At 52.9% G+C, this 14,695-nt stretch overlaps 2 protein-coding genes across 2 annotated transcripts in view; one reads left to right on the top strand and one right to left on the bottom strand.

Annotated features, from left to right (window-relative positions):
* The window catches only part of LOC137375120 (peroxynitrite isomerase THAP4-like), a 28,843-nt gene extending 17,717 nt beyond the window's left edge, over nt 1-11,126 (bottom strand). Inside the window, exon 1 of the mRNA XM_068041769.1 lies at nt 10,277-11,126. Within this exon, the coding sequence (XP_067897870.1) occupies nt 10,277-10,350 (74 nt within the window). The 5' untranslated portion in view covers nt 10,351-11,126. The remainder of the gene's footprint in view (nt 1-10,276) is intronic.
* Nucleotides 10,841-14,695, top strand: part of atg4b (autophagy related 4B, cysteine peptidase) — a 101,594-nt gene continuing 97,739 nt past the window's right edge. Inside the window, exon 1 of the mRNA XM_068041767.1 lies at nt 10,841-10,899. Within this exon, the coding sequence (XP_067897868.1) occupies nt 10,890-10,899 (10 nt within the window). The 5' untranslated portion in view covers nt 10,841-10,889. The remainder of the gene's footprint in view (nt 10,900-14,695) is intronic.

Raw genomic sequence — 14,695 nt, 5'->3', positions numbered from 1 at the left:
CCTGGAAATGAGCATTTCACAGAGAGCTGGGAGCAGCAGCAAGGTGGTGAGGGGGAGCGGCACTGAGAAAAAAGAGCAGTAAAGAGGTAAGTGAAACCCAGTGATCTTACCGTGGATAAATAGTAGGTGAATTGGGAATGGAAAACAAGGATTTTCACCAAAAAAAACAAGAGGCAAGGGAGGAGAAAGGTTCTTGAATTGAGAGCTATTAGACATGGGATACTTCACTGCATGTGGCTGTTGAGGTTGAGACTAAAAGTTCATTTCAAAAAGGAATGGGATACATATTTGAAAAGGGGGAACAGAAAAGATCTTTGGCGGGTTGGGGAGAAATGGGGCCTACAGGACAGAGTGGCAGAACTGGGTTGGGGGGGGGGAAAAAGAGACACAATCTCTATAAAAATTTTCCTTTATAATACAAGTGGTTTAGAAATATTGGTGCTGAGCTGAGGTTAGCACAATATGCCCTACGAAAACTGCCCCAAACACGGGGCCCACTACATTTTATGCAATCTCTCGGTTTAGTTCAGGTCGGTTTGACATTTTTGGTTTGTAACCTTCAAGTACAGATCAGCTCTGACTGAGGCTCTGAATTCAGATTTGTCACCTTTACACAGAACTAGAGTCCAAACCAGAGTTCAAAGGGAGAGAGCGCGATTGGGCCTGTTAAAAATGGCATTGACTGGGGTGCCTGACTGCACCTGTGCAGTAGTGAGATTCTGACTACGATTTCAGCGTGAACATCAGCACATTATAGGATTACTAACAGTTACAGGTAGGATATCAGGGCATTGCACCTATTACTACCAGTTAAAGATTGAGAGTTATTGTATTTCTGTTGGTTATGAGGGGAATCTCAGTGATATCGCTTTACTATTAATTAACAGTGCAATTTCATTGAGTTACCATTAGTTACTGGTGGAATCAAGGTTCCTCGCAACTCTTCTGTATCTCTTCCCCCACCTACAAATTCTCCTCTTCCCTTATTAGGGTGGCCTCCTGGTTCTTGGAACTTCACAGAATTGTTACAGTGCAGAAGGCGACCATTTGGCCCATTGTGTCTGCACCGGCCCTCCTAACGAGCATTTCACTGAGTGCCACTCCCCCACCTTCTCCCCGTAAGCCTGCACATTCTTACTTTTTGTATAACTGTATAATTCCCTTTTGAATGCTTCAGTTGAACCCGCCTACACTACTCTCTCAGGTAGTGCATTCCAGACCTTAACCACTCGCTGCGTGAAAAAGCTTTCCCTCATATCACTTTTGCTTCCCTTACCCATTACTTTAAATCAGTGCCCTCTCATTTTTGATCCTTTCACAAGTGGGAACAGTTTCTCTCTATCTACACTGTCCAGGCCCCTCATGATTTTGAATACCTCTATCAAAGCACCTCTCAGCCTTCTCTTCTCCAAGAAAAACAGTCCCAACTTCTCCGATCTATCTTCATAACTGAAGTTCCTCATCCTTGGAATCAGTCTCGTGAATCTTTTCTGCACCCTCTCTAAACGCCTTCACATCCATCCTAAAGCACGGCATCCAGAACTGGATGCAATACTCCAGCTGAGGCCGAACTAGTGTCTTATATGAGTTCAACATAACTTCCTTGGTCTTGTACTCTATGCCCCTATTAATAAAGCCCAGGATACTGTATGTTTTATTAACTGTTCTCTCAACCTGTCCTGCCAACACCAATGACTTATGCACATTTACACCAAGTTTCCTCTGCTCCTGCACCCCCTTTACAATTGTACCCTTTATTCCATATTGTCTGTCCATGTTCTTCTTACCAAAATGTATCACTTCATATTCCTCTGCATTGAACTTCGCCTGCCACTTGTCCGCCCATTTCATCAACTTGTCTATGTCCTTTTAAGTTCTACACTGTCCTCCTCATGGTTCACAATGCTTCCAAGTTTCATATAATCTGCAAACCCTGAAATTGTGCCCTGTACACCAAGGTCTAGGTCATTAATATACATCAGGAAAAGTAAGGGTCCCAACACTGACCCCTGGGGAACTCCACTACAAACTCTCCTCCAGCTCAAAAAAGATCCATTCTTTGTTTCCAGTCACTCAGCCAATTCCATAACCATGCTGCTACTGTCCCATTTATTCCATGAGCTATAACTTTGCTCACAAGTCTGTTGTGCAGCACTGTATCAAACTTGTTGCATAACAACTGCAGGTGTGAAAACACAAACAAAAATACTCAGCTACATGGGACCCAAGATTATAAGGTAAATACAATCACATTTATAGATATCACGTGATCAAATCTTCACAGGTATGCCTCCAACTGGAGTTGACAACTCCTTAAGCCTTGGCTCTATCAACTATCCCAAAGTTCTTTGGACACTGGTTTGTTGTGCTGTGTTTTTACAGGAAGAAAGTGCCAACTTCACATTGTGCAAACAAAAATTCTTGTGCGGATTTCTCAGTAGTTTGATTTGAAGATTCTAAAGCATGTTGATGGGTTTCCATGCTTGTTGGACTCAACTCAAAAGTACAATGGGTTTTGGAAATAAAATTTGAAACTAAATTACAGAGTGACATCACAATCGACAGTGAGAGCAGGGAAACGGAGAGCCGCCAGGTGAGCATACAGGTAAGCTTTTAATTTAATTTAAATCAAACATAGCATAACACTTAATCAATTTATTAACATATAAACTAAAAACTACTGCAAATTTTATAATATATAATATAGAGTGAGAGAGAGACCAGTAGTGAGTGTATTAGTTCCAAATAGGACAACTTTTGCTGAAGGGTGCAGTATTTCTAAATATAAATATAAAATATAAACTTAATACAGAAGCTGTATGAAGTATTATTAGGGTTTATCAGTATTTGTAAGGTTTACTAATAGTAGTAAGGTTTATTAGTATTGGCAAATCTTTATTATCATTGGTAACATCTATTAGACTCATGGAATGCAGATTAAAAGCTGAGTGTGGAGATTTGAATTTGGTGCGTGGCAAGTTCGGTGAAGGGGGCAGAGGTGCTCCATTTTTTTGGCACTCTTTTAACCCTCCAGTACTTGGTTCTTGCTTCGGTGAAGCAGAAGGAGCTGTTTGGTGAGTACCTGGTCAGCTGTGACATCACAGGCAAGCAGGTAGGTGATTGGTTTGGGAAGAAGCTACTTGTTGGTGAGCATCTGGTAAGTGATTTAAGTCCATTCTAATCCTAACGCTTAAAATAGTAAAGGAGCTAGTGGTAAGCTTAATATAGAAAAAGAAAATAAATAATTGAATAAAATAATTAAGTAATTAATTAAAACATATTAAGGATGACAGGACAGGTGATGTGTCATGGCTGCAGCATGTGGGAGCTCCTGGATGAGAGTGGGATCCAGGGCAAACATGTCTGCAGCAAGTGTTTGTAGCTCGAAGAGGTTCGGCTCGGTCACTGAACTGCAGACACTGCGACACATCAGGGAGGGGGAAAGTTACCTGGACATTTTGTACCAGGAGGCAGTCATACCTCTTAGGATAGGGTCTTCTGATTTGGTCAGCGGGCAGGGGCAGGAGAGTGTGGCTGCAGCCGAGGCAGGTAAGGGGACCCAGAGGGCAGGAGTCTCAGCCTTTGTGATTGTCCAACAGGTTTCAGGTTCTTTCAGCTTGTTTGGATGAGAGTGGGGGCCGCAGGGTGGATGAGCAACCTGACCATGGCACCATCTTACAGGAAGCCATTCTCCCATGGCGGGAGAAAAAAAGGAATGTAGTGGTAGTAGGGGACAGTATAGTTAGGGGGATTGACACTGCTCTCTGGAGCAAAGAGCGAGAGTCCAGATGACTACGCTGCCTGCCTGATGCAAGGGTTTGGGATACCTGCTCAGGGCTGGAGAGGAACTTACAGTGGGAGGGGGAGGATCCAGTTGTCGTGGTCCATGTAGGTACCAACAACATAGGCAGGGCAAGGAAAGAGGTTCTGCATAGTCAGTATGAGGAACTAATCCCCAAATTAAGAAGCAGAACCTCAAAGGTAATAATCTCTGGATTATTACCTAAACCACGCGCAAACTGGCATCGGGCAAGTAAGATTACAGAAATTAATGCGTGATTCAAAAACTGGTGTGATAGAAGTAGGTTCTGGTTCGTGGGGCACTGGCACCAGTACTGGGGAAAGTGGTAGCTGTACTATTGGGATGGTCTACACCTGAACAGTGCTGGGGTTGGTGTTCTAGCGAGCTGCATAACGAGGGAGTAGAGAGGGTTTTAAATGAATAGTGGGGGCAAGGGATCATAGAGTCATACAGCACAGAAACAGGCCCTTCGTGACTGTGCTGGCCATAGAGCACATACCTATTCTAATCCCATTTTCCAGCACTTGGCCCGTAGCCTTGTATGCTATGGCGTTTCAAGTGCTCATCTAAATACTTCTTAAATGTTGTAAGGGTTCCTGCGTCTACCACCTCTTCAGGCAGTGTGTTCCAGATTCCAACCACCCTCTGGGTGAAATAATTTTTCCTCAAATCCCCTGTAAACGTCCTGCCCCTTACCTTAAATCTATGCCCCCTAGTTATTGACCCCTCCAAAGGGAAAAAGTTTCTTTGTATCTAATCTATCAATGCCCCTCATAATTTTGTATACCTCAACCATGTCCCCCCTCAGCCTTCTCTGCTCTAAGGAAAACAACCCTTGCCTTTTCAGTCTCTCACTCTATAGCTGAAATGCTCCAGCCCAGGCAAAATCCTGGTGAATCTCCTCTGCACCCTCTCCCGTGCAATCACATCCTTCCTATAGCGTTGCCCAGAACTGTACACAGTACTCCAGCTGTGGCCTACTAGCATTTTATACAGCTCCATCATAACCTCCCTGCTCTTATATTCTACGCCTTGGCTAATAAAGGCAAGTATCCATATGCCTTCCTCCTAACCACCTTATCTACCTGTGCTGCTGCCTTCAGTGATGTATGGACAAGTACACCAAGGTCCCTCTGACCGTCTGTACTTCCTAGGGTCCTGCCATCCATTGTATATTCCCTGGCCTTGTTAGTCCTCCCAAAATACATCACCTCACACTTCTCAGGATTTGGGATTTTCTGGTAAATCAAGGAGTAGCGACAAGGCAAGAGAGAAAGGTATGAATATGGGAGATGATAATCAGACCGTGACAGGAAGGGACAAAGCGTACAAACCTAAGAGTAAATCAACAGATAAGTCTAGAGATTTCAAAAATAATAAAAAAGGACAAAACTAAAAGCTCTGTATCTGAATGCACATAGCATTCGAAACAAAACAGATGAACTGAGAGCATAAATAGAAATGAATAAGTACAATCTGATAGCCATTACAGAGACATGGCACAGGACAACATAGATTGGGACCTGAATATTGAAGGGTACATGGCATTTAGGAAGCACAGGAAGCTAGGAAAAGGTGGAGGGGTAGCTCTATTAATAATGATGATATTAGTGCAATAGAGAGGGATGAACTCAGTTCAGGAAACCAGGATGTAGAAGCAATTTGGGTAGAGATGAGAAATCATAAAGGCAAGAAGTCACTTGTGGGAGTGGGAGCCACCTAACATTAACCACACTGTAGGACAGGGTATAAAGGAAGAAATAATGGCAGCTTGTCAGAAAGGTACAGCGATAATTCTGGGGGATTTTAATCTACATATAGACTGGAAAAATCAGGTGGGCAGAGGCAGCCTAGATGAGGAGTACATAGAATGTTTTTGGGATAATTTCTTGGAACAATACGTTCTGGAGCCAACCAGAGAGCAGGCTATACTAGACCTGGTATTGTGCAACGAGATACGATTAATTAATGACCTCAAAGTTAAGGCGCACCTAGGTGGTAGCGATCATCATATGATTGATTTTACATTCAGTTTCAGGGACAGAAGAGTGGGTCCAAGACGAGTATTTTAAACTTAATAAGGGCAACCACGATGGCATGAAAGCAGAGTTAGCTAAAGTGAACTGGCAAATTAGGTTAAAGGATAGTGGCAGACATTTAAAGGGGTGTTTCAGAATATACAGGATAGATACATTTCAATGAGAAAGAAAAATTCCAAGGGTGGGACTCGCCATCCGTGGTTAACTAAAACAGTTAAAGATGGTATCAAACTTAAAGAAAAAAGCCTATAATTGAGCAAAGATGGGAGGCAGGTCAGAAGATTGGACAGAATATAAAAAACAGCAAAGAATGACAGCAATGTGGTCAACTCTTAAATGCCCTCTGAAATGGCCTAGCAAGCCACTCAGTTGTATCTAACCACGACAAAGTCAATAAAAAGGAATGAAACCGGACAGACCACCCATCGACCTAGGCACCGTAAACGACAATGGCAAACCCAACCCTGTCGACCTTGCAAAGTCCTCCTTCCTAAGATTTGGGGACTTGTGCCAAAGTTGGGAGAGCTGTCCCACAGACTAGTCAAGCAACAGCCTGACATAGTCATACTCACGGAATCATACCTTACAGACAATGTCCCAGACACTGCCATCACCATCCCTGGGTATGTCCTGTCCCACCGGCAGGACAGACCCACCAGAGATGGTGGCACAGTGGTATACAGTAGGGAGGGAGTTGCCCTGGGAGTCCTCAACATCGACTCCGGACCCCATGAAGTCTCATGGCATCGGGTCAAACATGGGCAAGGTAACCTCCTACTGATTACCATCTACCGCCCTCCCTCAGCTGATGACGCAGTACTCCTCCATGTTGAACACCAATTGGAAGAAGCACTGAGGTTGGCAAGGGCACAAAATGTACTCTGGGTGGGGGACTTCAATGTCCATCACCAAGAGTGGCTCAGTAGCACCACTACTGACCGAGCCCTAAAGGACATAGCTGCTAGACTGGGTCTGCGGCAGGTGGTGGGGGAACCAACACGAGGGAAAAACATACTTGACCTCGTCCTCACCAATCTGACTGCCACAGATGCTTCTGTCCATGACTGTATTGGTAGGAGTGACCACCGCACAGTCCTTGTGGAGACGAAGTCCCGCCTTCACATTGAGGATACCGTCCATCGTGTTATGTGGCACTATCACCGTGCTAAATGGCATAGATTTCGAACAGATCTAGCAATGCTAAACTGCGCATCCATGAGGCACTGTGGGCCATCAGCAGCAGCAGAATTGTACTCATCCACAATCTGTAACCTCATGGCCCGGCATATCCCCCACTCCACCATTACCATCAAGCCAGAAGACCAACACTGGTTCAATGAAGAGTGCAGGAGGGTATGCCAGGTGCAGCACCAGGCATACCTCAAAATGAGGTGTCAACCTGGTGAAGCTACAACCCAGGACTACTTTCATGCCAAACTGCATAAGCAGCATGCAATAGACAGAGCTAAGCGATCCCATAACCAACGGATCAGATCTAAGCTCTGCAGTCCTGCCACATTTAGCCGTGAATGGTGGACGACAATTAAACAACTAACTGGAGGAGGTGGCTCCACAAATATCCCCATCCTCAGTGATGGGGGAGCCCAGCACATCAGTGCGAAAGATAAGGCTGAAGCATTTGTAACAATCTTCAGCCAGAAGTGCCAAGTTGATGATCCATCTCGGCCTCCTCCTGAAGTCCCCAGCATCACAGATGCCAGATTTCAGCCAATTCGATTCACTCCACGTGATATCAAGAAATGGCTGAAGGCACTGGATACTGCAAAAGCTATGGACCCTGACAATATTCTGGCAATAGTACTGAAGACCTGTGCTCCAGGACTTGCCATGCCCCTAGCCAAGCTGTTCCAGTGCAGCTACAACACTGGCATCTACCCTGCAATGTGGAAAATTGCCCAGGTACGTCCTGTACACAAAAAGCAGGACAAGTCCAACCCAGCCAATTACCACCCCATCAGCCTACTCTCAATCATCAGTGAAGTGATGGAAGGTGTCACCAACATTGCCGTCAAGCGGCACTTGCTTAGCAATAACCTGCTCAGTGACGCTAAGTTTGGGTTCCGCCAGGGCCACTCAGCTCCTGACCTCATTACAGCCTTGGTTCAAACATGGAAAAAAGAGCTGAACTCAAGAGGTGAGGTGAGAGTGACTGCCCTTGACATCAAGGTAGCATTTGACCGAGTATGGCATCAAGGAGCCCTAGCAAAACTGAGGTCAATGGGAATCGGGGGAAAACCCTCCGCTGGCTGGAGTCATACCTAGCACAAAGGAAGATGGTTGTGGTTGTTGGAGGTCAATCATCTGAGCTCCAGGACATCACTGCAGGAGTGCCTCAGGGTAGTGTCCTAGGCCCAACCATCTTCAGCTGCTTCATCAATGACCTTCCTTCAATCATAAGGTCAGAAGTGGGGATGTTCGCTGATGATTGCACAATATTCAGCACCATTCATGACTCCTCAGATACTGAAGCAGCCCATGTCCATATGCAGCAAGACCTGGACAACATCCAGGCTTGGGCTGATAAGTGGCAAGTAACATTGGCGCCACACAAGTGCCAGGCAATGACCTGGCGCCACACAAGTGCCAGGCAATGACCATCTCCAAATTGAGAGAATCTAACCATCTCCCCTTGACATTCAACGGCATCACCATCGCTGAATCCCCCACTATCAACATCCTAGGGGCTACCATTGACCAGAAACTGAACTGGAGTAGCCATATAAATACCGTGGCTACAAGAGCAGGTCAGAGGCTAGGAATCCTGAGGCGAGTAACTCACCTCCTGACTCCCCAAAGCCTGTCCACCATCTACAAGGCACAAGTCAGGAGTGTGATGGAATACGCTCCACTTGCCTGGATGGGTGCAGCTCCAACAACACTCAAGAAGCTCGACACCATCCAGGACAAAGCAGCCCACTTGATTGTCACCCCATCTACAAACATTCACTTCCTCCACCACCGACGCACAGTGGCAGCAGTGTGTACCATCTACAAGATGCATTGCAACAATGCACCAAGGCTCCTTAGACAGCACCTTCCAAACCCGCGACCTCTACCAACTAAAAGGACAAGGGCAGCAAATACATGGGAATACCACCACCTGCCAGTTCCCCTCCAAGTCACACACCATCCTGACTGGAACTATATCGCTGTTCCTTCACTGTCGTTGAGTCAAAATCCTGGAACTCCCTTCCTAACAGCACTGTGGGTGTACCTACCCCACATGGACTGCAGCAGTTCAAGAAAGCAGCTCACCACCACCTTCTCAAGTGCAATTTGGGATGGACAATAAATGCCGGCCTGGCCAGTGACGCCAACATCCCATGAATGAATAAAAAAAAAGATTGATAAGGAAGGTAATATTAGAGTACGAGAGAAAATTTGCTAGAAATATAAAGACAGATAGTAAGAGTTTCTTTCGATATTTTAAAAAGAGTTAACAAAGTGAGCATTGGTCCTATAAAAAGTGAGTCTTGGGAATTAATAATGGATAATAAGGAAATGGCAGATACTTAGCATCAATCTTCACTATAGAGGATACAAATAACATCCCAGTATTAACTAAGTCAGGAGGGAGGAACTCAAGAAAATTACAATCACCAGGGAAGTGGTACTGAACAAATTGTTAGAGCTGCAGGCTGACAAGTCCCTGGGTCCTGATGGACTTCATCCTATCGTGAGGGGGCAGAATACAAAAGTAGGGAGGTTATGCTTCAGCTATACAGGGCATTGGTGAGACCACATCTGGAGTACTGTGTACTGTACAGGTTTCCTTATTTAAGGAAGGATGTAAATGTGTTTGAGGCAGTAGAGAAGGTTTACTGGACTAATACCTGGAATGGGCGAGCTGTCTTACGAGGAAAGATTGGACAGGCTAGGCTTGTATCCGCTGGAATTTAGAAAAGTAAGAGGTGATTTGGTTGAAACATCTAAGATCCTGAGGGATCTTGATAGGATGGATGTGGAAAGGATGTTTTCCCTTGATAGGATGGATGTGGAAAGTTCTCCCTTGTGGGAGAACCTTTAATAGGGGTCACTGTTTAATAAGGGTGTCCTTTAATAAGGGGTCACCCATTTAAGACAGAGATAAGGAGAAATATTTTCTCTCAGAGGGTCGCGAGTCTTTGGAATTCTCTTCCTCAAAAAAGTAGAGTCTTTGAATATTTTTAAGGCAGACTTGATAAGCAAGCGGCTGCAAGGTTATCGGAGGGAGGTGGAAATGTGGAGTAATCAGTTCAGTCTTGAACTTATTGAATGGCAGAGCAGGCTCGAAGGGCCGAGTGGCCTACTCCTGCTCCTATTTCGTTTGTTCGAATGTACAAGAAAATATTTTTGGATAGGCAATATCTTTTAAAGTTGAATACATTGAACACTGCAAAAAACAGACAATCCTGATCTAGCAGAGTATACCCACCTGTGGAATGAGATAGAACTGGCTACTTTTCCCTGTCTATTGGTACAGCAGTGAGCTGAACACGATATCACCATTTTTCAGATCAAAAGACAGACGGAAATCTACCAAACACTTGTCCGAGTCAAGAGGCAATAATCAGAGTTCCAGCATCCGTACAACAAAATGGGGTCCTCATCACCTCCACTCTGAACTGTTCAAGACGACTGCGGGGAGGTGAAGTTAACGTACAAAATGGCGTTGACCACCTCTGGTCCACCGAGCACGAAACTGAAAGAAATACGAAGCCTTACGCTCCGAATTTCGCCCTATAAACGAAAATACCAGTTCCCCGACGACTCCGCGTAATAATTGCTCATCAGTTCGAGCAAGCTGCATGGAATCTTTTTTCCGTATGGCAAGATGGCACTGCCAAAACTTCCGGTGTCCAACCAACTTCCCATACGGCAAGAAAGCCAACAATAAGTTATGGCGCACCCGCTTCTGCGCATGGCCGAGCTATTCGGGGCGGTGCCCGAACTCCGTTACTGTTCCTCTGATTGGCCTGCGGAAACTGTCAATCAGCGTTGCCGGGTGGTTCCCAGCGTGGCTGTGTTCTGACAGCAGATTGTGCACAATGGATGCAGGTAGGCCCAGGCCTCTGCCTGTTTGAGTTTCCGAGGCTAACCGAAGTTTTTGAAGCGCGGTGTCTGCTTAGCTCCCGAGGGCCTTGGCCTGGCGGAGAGTCGATGAGTTGGGAACGGTGTGTGCTGCCTGTGTCCGCAGCTGTCCCGGTGTCTGGCCTGCTCCGAGTTCGCACCCTGTGACCGGCTGTGCTCTGTCAGCTGGTACAGTAGGAAGATCAGTGCAGCCTGGGGGACAGACAGGGTGGGGGAGGGCTGGGAGATAGAGGGCTGTGCCGCACCCCCCCCGCTCCCACCCCCGTCAGTCCTCCCACCCCCCCCCCCACCCACCCCCGTCAGTCCACCCGCCCCCGTCAGTCCTCCCACCCCCCCCACCCACCCCCGTCAGTCCTCCCACCCCCCCCCACCCGCCCCCGTCAGTCCTCCCACCCCCGTCAGTCCTCCCACCCCCCCCACCCACCCCCGTCAGTCCTCCCCCCCACCCACCCCCGTCAGTCCTCCCACCCCCGTCAGTCTTCTCACCCCCCCCCCACCCCCGTCAGTCCTCCCACCCCCCCCACCCACCCCCGTCAGTCCTCCCCCCCACCCACCCCCGTCAGTCTTCTCACCCCCCCCACCCCCGTCAGTCTTCTCACCCCCCCCCACCCCCGTCAGTCTTCTCACCCCCCCCCACCCCCGTCAGTCTTCTCACCCCCCCCCCACCCCCGTCAGTCCTCTCACCCCCCCCCCCGCCCCCGTCAGTCCTCCCACCCCCGTCAGTCCTCCCACCCCCCCCACCCACCCCCGTCAGTCCTCCCACCCCCCCCACCCACCCCCGTCAGTCCTCCCCCCCACCCACCCCCGTCAGTCTTCTCACCCCCCCCACCCCCGTCAGTCTTCTCACCCCCCCCCACCCCCGTCAGTCCTCTCACCCCCCCCCACCCCCGTCAGTCTTCTCACCCCCCCCCCACCCCCGTCAGTCCTCTCACCCCCCCCCACCCCCGTCAGTCCTCTCACCCCCCCCCCCACCCACCCCCGTCAGTCCTCTCACCCCCCCCCCACCCACCCCCGTCAGTCCTCTCACCCCCCCCCCACCCACCCCCGTCAGTCCTCTCACCCCCCCCCACCCACCCCCGTCAGTCCACCCACCCCCGTCAGTCCTCCCACCCCCCCCACCCACCCCCGTCAGTCCTCCCACCCCCCCCACCCACCCCCGTCAGTCCTCCCACCCCCCCCACCCACCCCCGTCAGTCCTCCCCCCCCCACCCCCGTCAGTCCTCCCCCCCCCACCCCCGTCAGTCCTCACCCCCCCCCACCCCCGTCAGTCCTCTCACCCCCCACCCCACCCCCGTCAGTCCTCTCACCCCCCGCCCCCACCCCCGTCAGTCCTCTCACCCCCCGCCCCCACCCCCGTCAGTCCTCTCACCCCCCGCCCCCACCCCCGTCAGTCCTCTCACCCCCCGCCCCCACCCCCGTCAGTCCTCTCACCCCCCGCCCCCACCCCCGTCAGTCCTCTCACCCCCCGCCCCCACCCCCGTCAGTCCTCTCACCCCCCGCCCCCACCCCCGTCAGTCCTCTCACCCCCCGCCCCCACCCCCGTCAGTCCTCTCACCCCCCGCCCCCACCCCCGTCAGTCCTCTCACCCCCCGCCCCCACCCCCGTCAGTCCTCTCACCCCCCGCCCCCACCCCCGTCAGTCCTCTCACCCCCCGCCCCCACCCCCGTCAGTCCTCTCACCCCCCGCCCCCACCCCCGTCAGTCCTCTCACCCCCCGCCCCCACCCCCGTCAGTCCTCTCACCCCCCGCCCCCACCCCCGTCAGTCCTCTCACCCCCCGCCCCCACCCCCGTCAGTCCTCTCACCCCCCGCCCCCACCCCCGTCAGTCCTCTCACCCCCCGCCCCCACCCCCGTCAGTCCTCTCACCCCCCGCCCCCACCCCCGTCAGTCCTCTCACCCCCCGCCCCCACCCCCGTCAGTCCTCTCACCCCCCGCCCCCACCCCCGTCAGTCCTCTCACCCCCCGCCCCCACCCCCGTCAGTCCTCTCACCCCCCGCCCCCACCCCCGTCAGTCCTCTCACCCCCCGCCCCCACCCCCGTCAGTCCTCTCACCCCCCGCCCCCACCCCCGTCAGTCCTCTCACCCCCCGCCCCCACCCCCGTCAGTCCTCTCACCCCCCGCCCCCACCCCCGTCAGTCCTCTCACCCCCCGCCCCCACCCCCGTCAGTCCTCTCACCCCCCGCCCCCACCCCCGTCAGTCCTCTCACCCCCCGCCCCCACCCCCGTCAGTCCTCTCACCCCCCGCCCCCACCCCCGTCAGTCCTCTCACCCCCCGCCCCCACCCCCGTCAGTCCTCTCACCCCCCGCCCCCACCCCCGTCAGTCCTCTCACCCCCCGCCCCCACCCCCGTCAGTCCTCTCACCCCCCGCCCCCACCCCCGTCAGTCCTCTCACCCCCCGTCCCCACCCCCGTCAGTCCTCTCACCCCCCGCCCCCACCCCCGTCAGTCCTCTCACCCACCGCCCCCACCCCCGTCAGTCCTCTCACCCACGGCCCCCACCCCCGTCAGTCCTCCCACGGCCCCCTCCCCCGTCAGTCCTCCCACGGCCCCCTCCCCCGCCCCTCCTGTCCCCCTCCCCCGCCCCTCCTGTCCCCCAACCCGACACCAACCCGCCTCTTCTGTCCACCAACCCGCCCCTTCTGTCCCCCAACCCGCCCCCTCCCCGCCCCTTCTGTCCCCCAACCCGCCCCCTCCCCGCCCCTTCTGTCCCCCAACCCGCCCCCTCCCCCGCCCCTTCTGTCCCCCATCCCGCCCCCTCCCCCGCCCCTTCTGTCCCCCATCCCGCCCCCTCCCCCGCCCCTTCTGTCCCCCATCCCGCCCCCTCCCCCGCCCCTTCTGTCCCCCAACCCGACACCAACCCGCCTCTTCTGTCCACCAACCCGCCCCTTCTGTCCCCCAACCCGCCCCCTCCCCGCCCCTTCTGTCCCCCAACCCGCCCCCTCCCCGCCCCTTCTGTCCCCCAACCCGCCCCCTCCCCCGCCCCTTCTGTCCCCCATCCCGCCCCCTCCCCCGCCCCTTCTGTCCCCCATCCCGCCCCCTCCCCCGCCCCTTCTGTCCCCCATCCCGCCCCCTCCCCCGCCCCTTCTGTCCCCCAACCCGCCCCCTCCCCGCCCCTTCTGTCCCCCAACCCGCCCCCTCCCCCGCCCCTTCTGTCCCCCAACCCGCCCCCTCCCCCGCCCCTTCTGTCCCCCAACCCGCCCCCTCCCCGCCCCTTCTGTCCCCCAACCCGCCCCCTCCCCCGCCCCTTCAGTCCCCCAACCCGCCCCCTCCCCCGCCCCTTCTGTCCCCAACCCGCCCCCTCCCCGCCCCTTCTGTCCCCCAACCCGCCCCCTCCCCCGCCCCTTCTGTCCCCCAACCCGCCCCCTCCCCCGCCCCTTCTGTCCCCCAACCCGCCCCCTCTCCCGCCCCTTCTGTCCCCCAACCCGCCCCCTCCCCGCCCCTTCTGTCCCCCAACCCGCCCCCTCCCCCGCCCCTTCTGTCCCCCAACCCGCCCCCCTCCCCCGCCCCTTCTGTCCCCCAACCCGCCCCCTCCCCCGCCCCTTCTGTCCCCCAACCCGCCCCCTCCCCGCCCCTTCTGTCCCCCAACCCCCCCCTCCCCGCCCCTTCTGTCCCCCAACCCCCCCCTCCCCCGCCCCGTCTGTCCCCCAACCCCCCCTCCCCCCCCCCCCCCCCACCCCCAAATTCCCCTGCGTAGCTACCAGGAGTTTCTATATGTGGTTTCTGGCATATTGTGTTTGTTGTAAGAGTGCTGTCTTAATTAAAGT

This window comes from Heterodontus francisci, chromosome 11 (assembly GCF_036365525.1).
Source record: "Heterodontus francisci isolate sHetFra1 chromosome 11, sHetFra1.hap1, whole genome shotgun sequence".
Classification (NCBI taxonomy): domain Eukaryota; kingdom Metazoa; phylum Chordata; class Chondrichthyes; order Heterodontiformes; family Heterodontidae; genus Heterodontus; species Heterodontus francisci.
The sequence above is the reverse complement of the archived record's forward strand: the minus strand, read 5'-3'. Positions and strand labels throughout refer to the sequence as shown.